Source organism: Gigantopelta aegis, chromosome 3, assembly GCF_016097555.1.
Source record: "Gigantopelta aegis isolate Gae_Host chromosome 3, Gae_host_genome, whole genome shotgun sequence".
Taxonomy (NCBI): domain Eukaryota; kingdom Metazoa; phylum Mollusca; class Gastropoda; order Neomphalida; family Peltospiridae; genus Gigantopelta; species Gigantopelta aegis.
Window position 1 is genome coordinate 1889446 of NC_054701.1, and position 19046 is coordinate 1908491.

The window sequence follows — 19046 nt, forward strand, 5'->3', positions numbered from 1 at the left end:
AAATCGTAGACATCAATATAGACAGTAGTCAAAGCTTAGACATGAGTATGGACAACAATAGTCAAATCGTAGACATCAATATAGACAGTAGTCAAAGCTTAGACATGAGTATGGACAACAATAGTCAAATCGTAGACATCAATATAGACAGTAGTCAAAGCTTAGACATGAGTATGGACAATAGTCAAATCGTAGACATCAATATAGACAGTAGTCAAAGCTTAGACATGAGTATGGACAACAATAGTCAAATCATAGACATCAATATAGACAGTAGTCAAAGCTTAGACATGAGTTTGGACAACAATAGTCAAATCGTAGACATCAATATAGACAGTAGTCAAAGCTTAGACATGAGTTTGGACAACAATAGTCAAATCGTAGACATCAATATAGACAGTAGTCAAAGCTTAGACATCAGTAAAAACAAGTCTAACTATAAACAATAGCATAAATAAAAGGCAAATGGTAAAGATTTTTTTTTTTTAAATGCTCAAATCAGACATCAGTATAAACAAATCAAATAATATGCAATAGTATAAATTATAATAAACAAATCATAGACATCAGTACAAAAAACAACAGTCAAATCATAGGCATCTGTATAACCAACAAACCTCACACAGAAGGCTTCAGTCAAATATACAACAGTCAAATATACAACAGTCAAGTCATAGACCCTTTATCTCAGGTGGTCTAGTGTAGCTTCAGTCAAATATACAACAGTCAAGTCATAGACCCTTTATCTCAGGTGGTCTAGTGTAACTTCAGTCAAATATACAACAGTAAAGTCATAGACCCTTTATCTCAGGTGGTCTAGTGTAGCTTCAGTCAAATATACAACAGTCAAGTCATAGACCCTTTATCTCAGGTGGTCTAGTGTAGCTTCAGTCAAATATACAACAGTAAAGTCATAGACCCTTTATCTCAGGTGGTCTAGTGTAACTTCAGTCAAATATACAACAGTCAAGTCATAGACCCTTTATCTCAGGTGGTCTAGTGTAGCTTCAGTCAAATATACAACAGTCAAGTCATAGACCCTTTATCTCAGGTGGTCTAGTGTAGCTTCAGTCAAATATACAACAGTCAAATATACAACAGTCAAATATACAACAGTCAAGTCATAGACCCTTTATCTCAGGTGGTCTAGTGTAGCTTCAGTCAAATATACAACAGTCAAATATACAACAGTCAAGTCATAGACCCTTTATCTCAGGTGGTCTAGTGTAGCAAAAACTTACCTATATCAACCTTTTCTCCTGGTTGACCTAACAACACAAATTGACCTGTCAGCCTTCCCCCCACTTGACCTAACATAACAGAAATTAACCTATGTCAACCTTTTTTTATCTAATATAACCAAAACAGACCTATGTCAACCTTTTCTCCCAGTTGACCTAACAGCAAATTGATCTATGTCAACTTTTTTCAGACTTGACCTGACCTGACCTAACATAACACAAATTGACATGTGTCAACCTTTTCTCCCACTTGATCTAACATAAGACAAACTGACCTATGTTAAGCTTTCCTCCCACTCGATCTAACATAAAACAAATTTACCTATGTCAATCTTTTCTCCCACTTGATCTAACATAAGACAAATTGACCTATGTCATCCTTTTCTCCCACTTGATCTAACATAACACAAATTGACCTATGTTAAGCTTTCCTCCCACTCGATCTAACATAAGACAAATTTACCTATGTCAATCTTTTCTCCCACTTGATCTAACATAAGACAAATTGACCTATGTCATTCTTTTCTCCCACTTGATCTAACATAAGACAAATTGACCTATGTCAACCTTCTCTCCCTCTTGATCTAACATAACACAAATTGACCTATGTTAAGCTTTCCTCCCACTCGATCTAACATAAGACAAATTGACCTATGTCATCCTTTTCTCCCACTTGATCTAACATAAGACAAATTGACCTATGTCATCCTTTTCTCCCACTTGATCTAACATAACACATATTGACCTATGTTAAGCTTTTCTCCCACTTGATCTAACATAAGACAAATTGACCTATGTTAAGCTTTTCTCCCACTTGATCTAACATAAGACAAATTGACCTATGTCAATCTTTTCTCCCACTTGATCTAACATAAGACAAATTGACCTATGTCAGTCTTTTCTCCCACTTGATCTAACATAAGACAAATTGACCTATGTCATCCTTTTCTCCCACTTGATCTAACATAACACAAATTGACCTACGTTAAGCTTTTCTCCTACTTGATCTAACATAAGACAAATTGACCTATGTCAACCTTCTCTCCCACTTGATCTAACATAACATAAATTGACCTATGTTAAGCTTTTCTCCCACTCGATCTAACATTAGATAAATTGACCTATGATAAGTTTTTTCTCACTTGATCAAACATAACACAAATTGACCTACTAGGGTATGTTACGGTTTTCTCTCAATCAATCTAACATGTTGACCTATGTTAAGAGATGTTGACCTATGTTAAGCTTTTCTCCCACATTAAGAGATTGACCTGTGTTTGGTATCTGTGTCTGGAGGCTGTTTTATAGTTCTCCGATGATTCCGAAATCATCTCTGATGTTGTACAAATATTGATCTACGTTAACCAGCCACCTGTTTTGATTTCATCTCAGATTTCTCTCAAATGATTGAAATTAGCCTATACTGACAATAAGAGTTCAAATCTGCACAGGCTGTCACTTCTTGTAGACAGACCCCTGTGTTTAGAGAGCGCAGGCTGTCACCTCTTGTAGACAGACCCCTGTGTTCAGAGAGCGCAGGCTGTCACCTCTTGTAGACAGACCCCTGTGTTTAGAGAGCGCAGGCTGTCACCTCTTGTAGGCAGACCCCTGTGTTTAGAGAGCGCAGGCTGTCACCTCTTGTAGGCAGACCCCTGTGTTTAGAGAGTACCTTTTATTTTTAAAAGTCATCTAGAGGGTGTATACTACCAAGTCAAATTCCATAGACGACAATAGTAACATATGTGGCTAAAACTCCTACCTGCAACGTATCAACCGACATAAACGCCACGGATATAAATACTACCACCCCTTACACTTAAAGTGAATCAGAAAAAAATGGGGGTCAAGCTGCTCGTTTCTGAGATAACGGGTAGCGTCTATGACTACCATAGTTTCGCACAAAATTCGAGTACTTTTTTTTACAGGTACCCCATACATGTTTCAAGCACAAGGCTACTTGACACATTGGTACTAGATGAAATAAAATTGCACATTTTTTTTACCCAGATGAAATTATTATTTTTTACAGCCAACACACTCACATTTATAACCAATCACAGGACTTGTGGTGTTCACTTCTCTATCAAAAGTTGGGTGCACCTCGAACTTTGACCCAGCCGGAAGTTATTTGGTTTAGTACTACCTAGACTGACCTGTATTAAAGTCACCTGTCTTGAGAGGTCACTTTTTTATACTCATAAATCACCTAGGATGTAGAAAATGACCTATACTATACAGTCACTTTTCTTAAGGGCACATTTGTATTCTCATAATAAAGAGGATTTGTGCTAATAAATAATTACTTTAGGCAAGCCCAATGGTCAGTGTAAACACCAAAATATATCTACAAGTTACTTGTTTAGATTTTTTCACATGCTGTATTTCACCAGTAATTTGACTCCTTAATCCAGTACATTAATATACCTATTGTTATGTTTTCTAAAATAGGTTTTCTTTACACTGGCACCCAAAAAGTTGTTACTCTAATATAGTGTAAGTGTAAACAGTGACCAATCTTTTACATCAAAACTTTAAAGGTGTAACTTATTTATTTTATTTTCTTAACTACTACTGTATACATTGTATATCGCTGTGTATTACCTAGTCAACTCTGTGGATAGGCTAAGATCGATCCCGTTGATGGACCCATTGGGCTATTTCTCATTCCAGCCAGTGCTCCACAACTGGTGTAACAAAGGCCATGGTATGTACTATCCTGTCTGTGGGATGGTGCATATAGAAGATGCCTTGCTGCTAATCAAAAAGAGTAGCCCATGAAGTGGCGACAACAGGTTTCCTCTCTCAATAACTGTGTGGTCCTTAACCATATGTCCAATGCCATATAACCAAAAATAAAATGTGTTGAGTGCATCGTTAAGTAAAACATTTCCTTCCTATGGCTAGGCTGACCCTTTACTTTGCCCCTTAGTATCTGGTACAAATTTCAGACTTTGTTTCAATGACTTCTTTTTATTTTTGAAGTATCAGCCTTGAGCATGGACTATTGTGCTATACTGCAAGTCCTACCCATACACCCAGTCCACGTGGTCAGTCACTTCTTGGACCACGTTGTGTTCAGCAGCTATTGTTTCACAGACACCAGTTGTTAAATATCCCTCTGGAATATCATCTCCACCCATCACAGGAACCTACATGGAGATAGTTGATCTTCTGTTGTTAAATCTCACTGTGGAATATCATCTCCACCCATCACAGGAAACTACATGGAAATAGTTGATCTTCTGGGTTTTCACCACCGTTAGAAAAACACAGTCACTGCTTCCATTAATAGCCTGTCCTTGCTCTGGGTCTTGTGTTCCCAGTGAAGCAGCAACAATTATTGATTTCTCTGTGTGTGTGCTAATTATTTTTCTTGTCTCTGCTAATTAGCGGAAGAAAGCTGCAGGAGTATTTTTATGTTTCTCTTGCTCTCATGTGCATTTCCTGACAGGGCTTTGTTTCAGCCTTCAGTAAATGTAAATGAGTGAACATGATTGTCTTCTGTGTGTGTTGATTCCATCACTGAAAATGTTGCCTTGTAGCTATTCGTGAATTGTCTTCTGAAAATGTGAATAAATTGTGTTACTTGACTTTGTTATTATTGAAGATATTTATGGAAATAATTATTCTATCATCAGTTTGACCAATGTTCTGGATTGTAGCATTGTTGTTAAAGGAATGCTTAAGCAAGGCTTTTGGACTGTTATGCATATTCAACGATATATAATGCACATTATTGCTTAATATCAACAAGTATATAATTATATTTAATTAATAAAATAGTTAAATGTGACGGCTATTAGATATAACGGGCGCAGCCATTTTATTCCATTCCAGTGAATATGCCCTCTGACATGCACTGTTACAATACAGTGGCGTTGCATCTGAACGCTTCATCTGATCAAAATGAAATTTCACATCATGCATGAACAGCATGTGATGCACGTGCACACAGAAGATCACGTGTATGTGCTTATCGTGGAACTCACAATCACCGATGCAATGAGGTAATCACATGCGTGAAAATGGTCCCAAGACAATACCTTAATGAAGAGACGAAATGGCGAATTGTCAGTACGATAGAGGGAGGTACGTCAATATGCTAAGTTGCCCGAATGTTTGGTAAATCAAATAGTGTAATTTCTAGATTGTGGGATAAGTACCGTCAAACTGGCGGGGTTGCAATGAGACCTGGGCGTGGCAGGCCTAAAAAGACGACACCTCGACAAAATCGTACCATAACATTAATTGCTCTATGCAATAGATTCAAATCAGCTGCTGCTTTCAACAGTGAATTCCGTACAATAACAGGAAGGCGAATTTCAACATCGACCGTCAAGAACAGACTCTACAAAGCCCGCCTGAAAGCGAGGCGTCCTCTGAAGGGTGTGACCTTAACAGCTCACCATAGGCGGCAACGATTACAGTGGGCTAGGCAACACCAGGGACGGACTGTGCGACAATGGCGTTACACCATGTTTACAGACGAATCGAGGTTCTGCCTCAGATTCACAGATGGCAGAAAATGTTGGCGATGTAGTGGCGAGAGATATGCCTGGGCTACAATTCTAGACCATGATCAGTATGGGGGTGGTAGTGTCATGGTGTGGCGAGGGATCACACATGACAGGTGAACAGATTTGATTATTGTTAATGGAAATTTGACTGGCCAGAGATGTCTGGACCAAATTTTGCGTCCTGTCGTTGTTCCAGTGGCGAGAAATATTGACTGAAATTTTGAATTTCAAGACGACAATGCCAGACCACATCGCACTCGGATAATCACCGATTACCTACGACAACAAGGCATACCGACAATCGACTGACCCGCTAAGTCCCCCGATATGTCCCCTATAGAGCACCTGTGGGACGTTCTCGGGCGGAGAGTGTACGCCAGGGACCCAGCACCCGCCAACATGGCCCAGCTTGTGGTAGCCCTTCAGAATGAATGGCGGGCAATACTCAGGGCAACCATACGTACATTAATCAACAGTATGCCATCAAGGTGTCGAGCATGCATCGCCCAAAATGGTGGACACACCAGATATTGATATACACGCCCCAAATTGGTTTTCCAGACATTAATCGAAATAAAACATTCACAATCATTTCACCTGTTCCCTTATTTTTTGTCGGTAGTATACATCCCAGTAAGCCAGTAATAAGTATATATTATGTTTCAATACAAAATAAACCACTATTGTCAAAGTGGCTACACAACAAGTCGAAATAAATACATCATGTTTTGTCCATGCATTAACCTACACACTGAAATGATACACGGAGTGTTTTCTTAGTTAATTAATCTATGCTGTTAGTTGCTTCTACCTGTGATTCCTGATTGGCAGGTGTGTATTTGAGTGGTAACCAGATGAGCCAATTAATTGACGCTGTCTAGACACGAAAATAAATACCGGTATTGTGGAATATTACCTGTCGCCCCTAAAACAGAAATGGACATGGTATATTACTGTAAACAGTTCTGTAAACTATTGATTAAGTAGACTAAAACCACAGAACTGACCAATTACGTAGTCCCAAAGAAAAGAACATTATCACTTGTGTATTGTGGGTTGTCGGTTTTGCTCCAACGTAGCATACCAATAGGTCTAATAGTTTGGATTATTTAACAGAGAAAAATACTATAACCCCATTTCGTTCCGTCAGTGCAACTTGAAATATATTTAGTTAAATAGTTTATTATATTATCACGTCATTTATGTTGTTTTACAAGTCAGGTTGACCAAAGAGAAAGCCTTGTCGAAAATTACTGCTTTTGTTTACACTGTGCATACAGGATTTGGTCAGTCCTGAGCTGACGTCACTTCGCCCCAAGCTAGCTGTACCGGACGCCTTGAAAAGAAAAGAAAATGGCTGCCCCCAGTTAGCAGGAATAATAACGTGTTTTTATTAACACTAAAATTACGCGTTTTTCATTTGTTAAAGTGTCAGTATGTGTTGGTGGTCCGGGTATGCATCTTTCCAACACATAAAGCTCATGTTTTAGTTTACTCTCCCTTTAAGGATATTTAGGTCCCACTATAGTTGTTACTTTAAACAAGCAAATCTTAGTTCAATCGGTGCACAATGTATATGTCAGTAGAGTGCTAGTCTGGTGTATTTGGGTCATAGGATCAAAAGCCCTTGGCTGACCCATTTCTGGTCCTACCTGAGAACATGCATATCAAAGATCTCTTGTTGCTAATGGGAAAATCTAACAGGACTCAGAATTACCTCATTTGTTTACATTCAATTGTCAATGATTAATCAGTGTGCTCTAGTGATATCAATAAACAAAACACATTTTAACTGACTGTAATACAACAACAGAGGCTTTTTGGTTTTTGTTGGGGTGTAATGTTAAACATCCAATCAGTCACTTCTTATTTATTGTTGGTTGTTTCAATTACAATTACTCGATATCATTAAGCGAATACAGTTTCATTTTATTTTCTTATTTACTAAAAGTTCACTTATCAATTATCTGGTCTTTTATATGTACAGTGAGGAGGCCTTCAGTACATTTACAACTTAGTAATTTATATATCAGTGTATGTACAGTGAGGAGGCCTTCAGTACATTTACAGCTTAGTAATTTATATATATATCAGTGTATGTACAGTGAGGCCTTATAGTCAGTTAGCTTGGCACTAAGGTCCGATTGTATCTAAGAATAAGAGACCAGTCAGGGGCCCCTCAGTAGACCAGTCAGGGGCCCCTCAGTAGACCAGTCAGGGGCCCCTCAGTAGACCAGTCAGGGGCCCCTCAGTAGACCAGTCAGGAGGTCCTCAGTAGACCAGTCAGGAGGCCCTCAGTAGACCAGTCAGGGGCCCCTCAGTAGACCAGTCAGGAGGTCCTCAGTAGACCAGTCAGGAGGCCCTCAGTAGACCAGTCAGGGGCCCCTCGGTAGACCAGTCAGGGGCCCCTCGGTAGACCAGTCAGGGGCCCCTCGGTAGACCAGTCAGGAGGTCCTCAGTAGACCAGTCAGGAGGTCCCCAGTAGACCCTCAGTAGACCAGTCAGGAGGCCCCCAGTAGACCAGTCAGGAAGCCCTCAGTAGATCAGTCAGGAAGTCCCTAGTAGACCAGTCAGGAAGTCCCCAGTAGACCAGTCAGGAGGCCCCAGTAGACCAGTCAGGAGGCCCTCAGTAGACCAGTCAGGAGGCCCTCAGTAGACCAGTCAGGAGGCCCCCAGTAGACCAGTCAGGAGGTCCTCAGTAGACCAGTCAGGAGGTCCTCAGTAGACCAGTCAGGAAGCCCTCAGTAGATCAGTCAGGAAGTCCCTAGTAGACCAGCCAGGAAGCCCTCAGTAGACCAGTCAGGACGTCCTCAGTAGACCAGTCAGGAGGCCCTCAGTAGACCAGCCAGGAGGTCCTCAGTAGACCAGCCAGGAGGCCCCCAGTAGACCAGTCAGGAAGTCCCCAGTAGACCAGTCAGGAGGCCCTCAGTAGACCAGTCAGGAGGCCCTCAGTAGACCAGTCAGGAGGCCCCCAGTAGACCAGTCAGGAGGTCCCCAGTAGACCAGTCAGGAAGTCATCAGTAGACCAGTCAGGAAGTCCTCAGTAGACCAGTCAGGAAGTCCTCAGGAGACCCTCAGTAGACCAGTCAGGAAGTCCTCAGGAGACCCTCAGTAGACCAGTCATCAGCTCAGTCAGGAGGGCTTCAGTAGAATTAGTTAAACATTATTTTCTTTCTGAATTTCAGAATTATTCGGTTAAATGCAGTTTTTAATTCACAGTATTATTTTGAATATATTATTAAATGCATTTTTTTCCTGTTTGTCCAGCAACTGAACCGGATTAACAAAGCTCGTAAGAAAGCAGAATCAGTGACCGATGCTGTGGACGTCTCTGAGAAAGAGAAATGGCAGCAGATCAAGCAGTAAGTACTGAAAGAGAAATGGTCACAGATCAAGCAGTAAGTACTGAAAGTGAAATGGCCACAGATCAAGCAGTAAGTACTGAAAGTGAAATGGCCACAGATCAAGCAGTAAGTACTGAAAGAGAAATGGCCACAGATCAAGCAGTAAGTACTGAAAGTGAAATGGTCTCAGATCAAGCAGTAAGTACTGAAAGAGAAATGGCCACAGATCAAGCAGTAAGTACTGAAAGTGAAATGGTCTCAGATCAAGCAGTAAGTATTCAAAGAGAAATGGCCACAGATCGAGCAGTAAGTATTGTGACTGGGCTGATTATCTGGTCAAACAGATTCCATTGGACATAAGGCTGGTAGGTACAGGGTTTGCTGCCTGGTACCGGCCTTGGTGGTGTCGTGGTTAAGCTAACGAATCCGTTATAATTAAGAATGTTAAAGATGGCTCCAGTACGAATCCAGGCAGATAGTTATAATTAAGAAAGTTAAAGATGGCTCCAGTACAAATCCGTTATAATTAAGAATGTTAAAGGTGGCTCCAGTACGAATTCGTTATAATTAAGAAAGTTGAAGATGGCTCCAGTACGAATCCGTTATAATTAAGAATGTTAAAGATGGCTCCAGTACGAATCAGTTATAATTAAGAATGTTAAAGATGGCTCCAGTACGAATCCGTTATAATTAAGAATGTTAAAGGTGGCTCCAGTACAAATTCGTTATAATTAAGAGTGTTAAAAATGGCTCCAGTACGAATTCGTTATAATTAAGAATGTTAAAGGTGGCTCCAGTACGAATCCGTTATAATTAAGAAAGTTAAAGATGGCTCCAGTATGACTCCGTTATAATTAAGAATGTTAAAGATGGCTCCAGTACGAATCCAGGCAGGTTTGTTATAATTAGTAATGTTAAAGGTGGCTCCAGTACGAATCAGTTATAATTAAGAATGTTAAAGATGGCTCCAGTACGAATCTGTTATAATTAAGAATGTTAAAGGTGGCCCAGTACAAATCCGTTATAATTAAGAAAGTTAAAGGCGGCTCCAGTACGAATCCGTTATAATTAAGAATGTTAAAGATGGCTCCAGTACGAATCCGTTATAATTAAGAATGTTAAAGGTGGCTCCAGTACGAATCCAGGCAGATAGTTATAATTAAGAAAGTTAAAGATGGCTCCAGTACAAATCCGTTATAATTAAGAATGTTAAAGATGGCTCCAGTACGAATCCGTTATAATTAAGAAAGTTAAAGGTGGCTCCAGTACGAATTCGTTATAATTAAGAGTGTTAAAAATGGCTCCAGTACGAATCCATTATAATTAAGAAAGTTAAAGATGGCTCCAGTACGAATCCGTTATAATTAAGAATGTTAAAGATGGCTCCAGTACGAATCAGTTATAATTAAGAATGTTAAAGATGGCTCCAGTACGAATCCGTTATAATTAAGAATGTTAAAGGTGGCTCCAGTACAAATTTGTTATAATTAAGAGTGTTAAAAATGGCTCCAGTACGCATTCGTTATAATTAAGAATGTTAAAGGTGGCTCCAGTACGAATCCGTTATAATTAAGAAAGTTAAAGATGGCTCCAGTACGACTCCGTTATAATTAAGAATGTTAAAGATGGCTCCAGTACTAATCAGTTATAATTAAGAATGTTAAAGGTGGCTCCAGTACGAATCCAGGCAGATGGTTATAATTAGGAATGTTAAAGGTGGCTCCGGTACGAATCCGTTATAATTAAGAATGTTAAAGATGGCTCCAGTACGAATCCGTTATAATTAAGAATGTTAAAGGTGGCTCCAGTACGAATCCGTTATAATTAAGAATGTTAAAGGTGGCTCCAGTACGAATCCGTTATAATTAAGAAAGTTAAAGGTGGCTCCAGTACGAATCCGTTATAATTAAGAAAGTTAAAGGTGGCTCCAGTACGAATCCGTTATAATTAAGAATGTTAAAGATGGCTCCAGTACGAATCCGTTATAATTAAGAATGTTAAAGGTGGCTCCAGTACGAATCCGTTATAATTAAGAATGTTAAAGGTGGCTCCAGTACGAATCCGTTATAATTAAGAAAGTTAAAGGTGGCTCCAGTACGAATCCGTTATAATTAAGAAAGTTAAAGGTGGCTCCAGTACGAATCCGTTATAATTAAGAAAGTTAAAGGTGGCTCCAGTACGAATCCGTTATAATTAAGAATGTTAAAGGTGGCTCCAGTACGAATCCAGGCATGCCTTTACAAGTTTGACAGTTACCATTAAAGATGATGTTACTGGGTACTGAAGAATTCATCTGAACCATTCTATGATCATGTGTCTGGTGTATACTAAATGGACGTCTCCAAAATGAACATTTCTTTACATACATTTTAGTTACATTGCTGGTTAAGAAGCTGAACCGTTTCCAACCTTCATTCACCATCACCACTGCTTTACCAGTGATGTTGCCCTGCAGATGTTATTTTTGGGAGGTTTTTCTAAAGCAGATTTTAAAGGCACCAACAGTAAAATAATACCTGTGGAAATGTCTGTTTTCCAAAGTTATTTTGATTGCAAGGTTATCACTTTGTATAATTGCAAGGTTATCACTTTGTATAATTTTCTCAAGTTGTTTTCATTGCAAGGTTATCACTTTGTAACTTTTCTCAAGTTGTTTTCATTGCAATGTTATCACTTTGTATACTTTTCTCAAGTTGTTTTCATTGCAAGGTTATCACTTTGTATAATTTGTGGTTATCGGATAAACACAATGAAAGGTACAGACCCTATGTTCAGCCCGTAAAACTGGATACTAAGGTTAGTTAATTTACAAACATTTACCACACATTTGGATACGGTTATAACAATGAGAAGCTGAAGTGTGTGATGTTTAAAACTGGATACTAAGGTTAGTTAATTTACAAACATTTACCACACATTTGGATACGGTTATAACAATGAGAAGCTGAAGTGTGTGATGTTTAAAACTGGATACTAAGGTTAGTTAATTTACAAACATTTACCACACATTTGGATACGGTTATAACAATGAGAAGCTGAAGTGTGTGATGTTTAAAACTGGATACTAAGGTTAGTTAATTTACAAACATTTACCACACATTTGGATACGGTTATAACAATGAGAAGCTGAAGTGTGTGATGTTTAAAACTGGATACTAAGGTTAGTTAATTTACAAACATTTACCACACATTTGGATACGGTTATAACAATGAGAAGCTGAAGTGTGTGATGTTTAAAACTGGATACTAAGGTTAGTTAATTTACAAACATTTACCACACATTTGGATACGGTTATAACAATGAGAAGCTGAAGTGTGTGATGTTTAAAACTGGATACTAAGGTTAGTTAATTTACAAACATTTACCACACATTTGGATACGGTTATAACAATGAGAAGCTGAAGTGTGTGATGTTTAAAACTGGATACTAAGGTTAGTTAATTTACAAACATTTACCACACATTTGGATACGGTTATAACAATGAGAAGCTGAAGTGTGTGATGTTTAAAACTGGATACTAAGGTTAGTTAATTTACAAACATTTACCACACATTTGGATACGGTTATAACAAAGAGAAGCTGAAGTGTGTGATGTTTAAAAAGGGATACTAAGGTTAGTTAATTTACAAACATTTACCACACATTTGGATACGGTTATAACAATGAGAAGCTGAAGTGTGTGATGTTTAAAACTGGATACTAAGGTTAGTTAATTTACAAACATTTACCACACATTTGGATACGGTTATAACAAAGAGAAGCTGAAGTGTGTGATGTTTAAAAAGGGAAATACTGTCCCAAAATGACTAGAGCTTGTCTCGATAACCATTACTTCTCAGACATATGCGGTTTTAGAATTACAAAAACCTGGATGACCAGAACCACCTCAGGTGAATGAAAATAAATATTCTGAATAACAAAATGTCAGTACTTCTAATTTAAATAATCAAAAATGGCTTTAATAGTGAAAAATATGTCGTGTTTAAAAACTAGGGTCTGTCCCTTTAAGTCAACACACCACCATTTGTCATGCCAGTTTAGGAAATAGTTCCTTATAAAAAAAATACTACAAAATTCTGATATACTTTTTGAAATCTTTCTTTGATGATTACATGTAGGTTGACCTCCGTAGTATTTAAATAACCCATTGGTTTGAAGTAACTTGTTATATGTAGTACTAACTGACAACAATTATGCAAGTGGTATGGTGACACTTGTATAACAGCAACACGAGGCGGTGGTCAGACATAGGGTCTAAAGTAACTTGTTATGTGTAGTACTAACTGATAACAACTGTGCAAGTTGTATGGTGCTACTTGTATATCAGCAACACAAGGCGGTGGTCAGGCATAGGGTCTAAAGTAACTTGTTATATGTAGTACTAACTGATAACAACTGTGCAAGTTGTATGGTGCTACTTGTATATCAGCAACACAAGGCGGTGGTCAGGCATAGGGGCCATTAATTGAAAGTTTTTGTGGTGGACCTATGTTGATTTTTTACACTGTACATGTTAGTTGAGAGCACTTCCTAAAATTAGTAGTCACATGACCCTTTGTTGTATTTTTCACAGAATATATTCTGAGATAGAAATTGTATGGAACTGTATAGAGTAATTAATGGTGGTATGTAACCTTAACAGAAATGTCCTATATGATGAAGGCTCAGTTTCTAATGATGTTCCTTGTTTCACACCAGGATTTATAAGAAGGCTGGTCTGCTGAAGGAGAAAAAGAAAGAAGTGACCTACGTAGTGGCCAAGCGAGGCATTGGCAGAAGGGTCCACCGCCCGGCAGGGGTGTCAGGACAGTTCAAGGTGGTTGACGGGCGAATGAAGAAAGACACGCGTGCTAAAATGAGGAAGGTGGACAAGCAGAAAGGAAACAAAGGGAAAAAGAAGGGACCAAAAATTAGTAAAGGCAAAAAGAAACGGTGACCTAGTAAATGGAAGCCCGCCAAACAAGAGATGTAGGCCAAGGTGTTCTTGAAAACAACAAGTCATCGGGGATCCCAATCCTGGAATGTACATTGTACTCCACTGTTAATCTCAATGTGAAAGTTGTGTCACTTTGTGAATGTTGGCTCAATTACTTTCTTAACTTATACCACTTTGTTTCAAAGTTAACTCAGATTAATTAGCACATACTGCTGGAAGTATGAAAACACCTTTACCCCGAAACAGGAATGACCCTATAACAAAGTTGTTCCACATAAAGTGCAGAATTGCGAACAGTTCAAATGATGGAAGTTGTAAATGTATTTCAGATTGAACTGGAAAATGTACAATAAATTTATAAAAATGTTTATTCATTTAATTGTTCCTTGAAACCATTAATTCAGTCTCCAGAGTGCTCAAGTAGCAGGGTAAATTTGGTCATTTTCACCCACCCAAAAGGGAAACATTTTGCCATTTTAGACATACAGTAATCTTTTCTGCTTCCAGAAAGGCTATAAAGCGGCATTCTCATTATGTGATTAGTTGTACGGATTAGAACGTCCTATTTCTTACAACAAATCGTAAGCTCTCGACCAATCAAATCACATGAAGTTCAACCGTTCAGTTGTCACGTTGTGAGTTTTGGGGGTGTTTGTTTATAAACATGTCAAAATGTCTGGATTTCATGGGCCTATAAAATCTAGTATTGTTTAGACGTGGTCAGCAATTGTTTTGTTTACATAAATACATTCATGATTTTGGGGGGGTTTTCAGTGGAAATTTGTATGCACTTGTTTGACATCATGGAATCTCATGACACAACGTCTTCCCACATATAATTAGCTATGATAAATTGCATTCAACAAGTTGCATGCACAATGAGAATGTCTCTTAAATGAATAGTCTTCATATATATGTAAAGGTCAACAGATTGTTCATCAAATTTGTTCAGTCATTAATGTTGGGTCCCCATGGTAGGGCGACGTTTACTATAGCTGTATGGAGAAATGCATTAAAACGGTCTTCAACTTCTTTTCCAAAACTGCTCGTCTTATTCCAAGCAAATTTTTGAATTCTGGAAATGCTTTAACCAAATAGTGTTCATAAGGTCTATAGAGTGTTTATCTAATTTGTTCAGCCATTAATGTTGGGTCCCCTGTTTGTCCAAGGGGAGGGGTTAACGTTTTCCTGTAGTTATATTGAGAAATGTATTAACCAAATAGTGTTCATACGGTCTATAGATGGTTTATCTAATTTGTTCAGCCATTAATGTTGGGTCCCCTGTTTGTCCAAGGGGAGGAGTTGACGTTTTCCTGTAGTTATATTGAGAAATGCTTTAACCAAATAGTGTTCATAAGGTCTATAGATGGTTTATCTAATTTGTTCAGCCATTAATGTTCGGTCCCCTGTTTGTCCAAGGGGAGGGGTTGACGTTTTCCTGTAGTTATATTGAGAAATGTTTTAACCAAATAGTGTTCATAAGGTCTATAGATGGTTTATCTAATTTGTTCAGCCATTAATGTTGGGTCCCCTGTTTGTCCAAGGGGAGGGGTTGACGTTTTCCTGTAGTTATATTGAGAAATGTTTTAACCAAATAGTGTTCATACGGTCTATAGATGGTTTATCTAATTTGTTCAGCCATTAATGTTGGGTCCCCTGTTTGTCCAAGGGGAGGGGTTGACGTTTTCCTGTAGTTATATTGAGAAATGCTTTAACCAAATAGTGTTCATAAGGTCTATAGATGGTTTATCTAATTTGTGAATGCCATTAATGTTGGGTCCCCTGTTTGTCCAAGGGGAGGGGTTAACGTTTTCCTGTAGTTATATTGAGAAATGTTTTAACCAAATAGTGTTCATAAGGTCTATAGATGGTTTATCTAATTTGTGAATGCCATTAATGTTGGGTCCCCTGTTTGTCCAAGGGGAGGGGTTGACGTTTTCCTGTAGTTATATTGAGAAATGCTTTAACCAAATAGTGTTCATAAGGTCTATAGATGGTTTATCTAATTTGTGAATGCCATTAATGTTGGGTCCCCTGTTTGTCCAAGGGGAGGGGTTGACGTTTTCCTGTAGTTATATTGAGAAATGCTTTAACCAAATAGTGTTCATAAGGTCTATAGATGGTTTATCTAATTTCCGAATGCCATTAATGTTGGGTCCCCTGTTTGTCCAAGGGGAGGGGTTGACGTTTTCCTGTAGTTATATTGAGAAATGTTTTAACCAAATAGTGAAATAGTGTTCATAAGGTCTATAGATGGTTTATCTAATTTGTGAATGCCATTAATGTTGGGTCCCCTGTTTGTCCAAAGGGAGGGGTTGACGTTTTCCTGTAGTTATATTGAGAAATGTTTTAACCAAATAGTGTTCATAAGGTCTATAGATGGTTTATCTAATTTGTTCAGCCATTAATGTTGGGTCCCCTGTTTGTCCAAGGGGAGGGGTTGACGTTTTCCTGTAGTTATATTGAGAAATGTTTTAACCAAAGTGTTCATAAGGTCTATAGATGGTTTATCTAATTTGTTCAGCCATTAATGTTGGGTCCCCTGTTTATCCAAGGGGAGGGGTTGACGTTTCCCTGTAGTTATATTGAGAAATGTTTTAACCAAATAGTGTTCATAAGGTCTATAGATGGTTTATCTAATTTGTTCAGCCATTAATGTTGGGTCCCCTGTTTGTCCAAGGGGAGGGGTTGACGTTTTCCTGTAGTTATATTGAGAAATGTTTTAACCAAATAGTGTTCATAAGGTCTATAGATGGTTTATCTAATTTGTGAATGCCATTAATGTTGGGTCCCCTGTTTGTCCAAGGGGAGGGGTTGACGTTTTCCTGTAGTTATATTGAGAAATGCTTTAACCAAATAGTGTTCATAAGGTCTATAGATGGTTTATCTAATTTGTGAATGCCATTAATGTTGGGTCCCCTGTTTGTCCAAGGGGAGGGGTTGACGTTTTCCTGTAGTTATATTGAGAAATGTTTTAACCAAATAGTGTTCATAAGGTCTATAGATGGTTTATCTAATTTGTGAAGCCATTAATGTTGGGTCCCCTGTTTGTCCAAGTGGAGGGGTTGACGTTTTCCTGTAGTTATATTGAGAAATGTTTTAACCAAAGTGTTCATAAGGTCTATAGATGGTTTATCTAATTTGTTCAGCCATTAATGTTGGGTCCCCTATTTATCCAAGGGGAGGCGTTGACGTTTTCCTGTAGTTATATTGAGAAATGTTTTAACCAAATAGTGTTCATAAGGTCTATAGATGGTTTATCTAATTTGTTCAGCCATTAATGTTGGGTCCCCTGTTTGTCCAAAGGGAGGGTTTGACGTTTTCCTGTAGTTATATTGAGAAATGTTTTAACCAAATAGTGTTCATAAGGTCTATAGATGGTTTATCTAATTTGTTCAGCCATTAATGTTGGGTCCCCTGTTTGTCCAAGGGGAGGGGTTGACGTTTTCCTGTAGTTATATTGAGAAATGCTTTAATCAAATAGTGTTCATAAGGTCTATAGATGGTTTATCTAATTTGTGAATGCCATTAATGTTGGGTCCCCTGTTTGTCCAAGGGGAGGGGTTGACGTTTTCCTGTAGTTATATTGAGAAATGTTTTAACCAAATAGTGTTCATAAGGTCTATAGATGGTTTATCTAATTTGTTCAGCCATTAATGTTGGGTCCCCTGTTTGTCCAAGGGGAGGGGTTGACGTTTTCCTGTAGTTATATTGAGAAATGTTTTAACCAAATAGTGTTCATAAGGTCTATAGATGGTTTATCTAATTTGTTCAGCCATTAATGTTGGGTCCCCTGTTTGTCCAAGGGGAGGGGTTGACGTTTTCCTGTAGTTATATTGAGAAATGCTTTAACCAAATAGTGTTCATAAGGTCTAGAGATGGTTTATCTAATTTGTGAATGCCATTAATGTTGGGTCCCCTGTTTGTCCAAGGGGAGGGGTTAACATTTTCCTGTAGTTATATTAAGAAATGTTTTAACCAAATAGTGTTCATAAGGTCTATAGATGGTTTATCTAATTTGTTCAGCCATTAATGTTGGGTCCCCTGTTTGTCCAAGGGGAGGGGTTGACGTTTTCCTGTAGTTATATTGAGAAATGTTTTAACCAAATAGTGTTCATAAGGTCTATAGATGGTTTATCTAATTTGTTCAGCCATTAATGTTGGGTCCCCTGTTTGTCCAAGGGGAGGGGTTGACGTTTTCCTGTAGTTATATTGAGAAATGCTTTAACCAAATAGTGTTCATAAGGTCTATAGATGGTTTATCTAATTTGTGAATGCCATTAATGTTGGGTCCCCTGTTTGTCCAAGGGGAGGGGTTAACGTTTTCCTGTAGTTATATTGAGAAATGTTTTAACCAAATAGTGTTCATAAGGTCTATAGATGGTTTATCTAATTTGTTCAGCCATTAATGTTGGGTCCCCTGTTTGTCCAAGGGGAGGGGTTGACGTTTTCCTGTAGTTATATTGAGAAATGTTTTAACCAAATAGTGTTCATAAGGTCTATAGATGGTTTATCTAATTTGTTCAGCCATTAATGTTGGGTCCCCTATTTATCCAAGGGGAGGCGTTGACGTTTTCCTGTAGTTATATTGAGAAATGTTTTAACCAAATAGTGTTCATAAGGTCTATAGATGGTTTATCTAATTTGTTCAGCCATTAATGTTGGGTCCCCTGTTTGTCCAAAGGGAGGGGTTGACGTTTTCCTGTAGTTATATTGAGAAATGTTTTAACCAAATAGTGTTCATAAGGTCTATAGATTGTTTATCTAATTTGTTCAGCCATTAATGTTGGGTCCCCTGTTTGTCCAAGGGGAGGGGTTGACGTTTTCCTGTAGTTATATTGAGAAATGCTTGAATCAAATAGTGTTCATAAGGTCTATAGATGGTTTATCTAATTTGTGAATGCCATTAATGTTGGGTCCCCTGTTTGTCCAAGGGGAGGGGTTGTAGTTATATTATGTTTTAACCAAATAGTGTTCATAAGGTCTATAGATGGTTTATCTAATTT

The 19046-nt window shown here is 38.3% G+C and overlaps 1 protein-coding gene across 2 annotated transcripts in view; it reads left to right on the forward strand.

The window, feature by feature from the left end:
* LOC121367365 (pre-rRNA 2'-O-ribose RNA methyltransferase FTSJ3-like) overlaps positions 1 to 14408 on the forward strand; it is a 67981-nt gene extending 53573 nt beyond the window's left edge. For both annotated transcript variants that reach the window (XM_041491497.1, XM_041491498.1), the window contains 2 exons: positions 9026 to 9120; positions 13803 to 14408. In XM_041491497.1, the coding sequence (XP_041347431.1) occupies positions 9026 to 9120; positions 13803 to 14040 (333 nt within the window). In that variant the 3' untranslated portion in view covers positions 14041 to 14408. The remainder of the gene's footprint in view (positions 1 to 9025; positions 9121 to 13802) is intronic.
* Positions 14409 to 19046: the final 4638 nt, after the last annotated feature.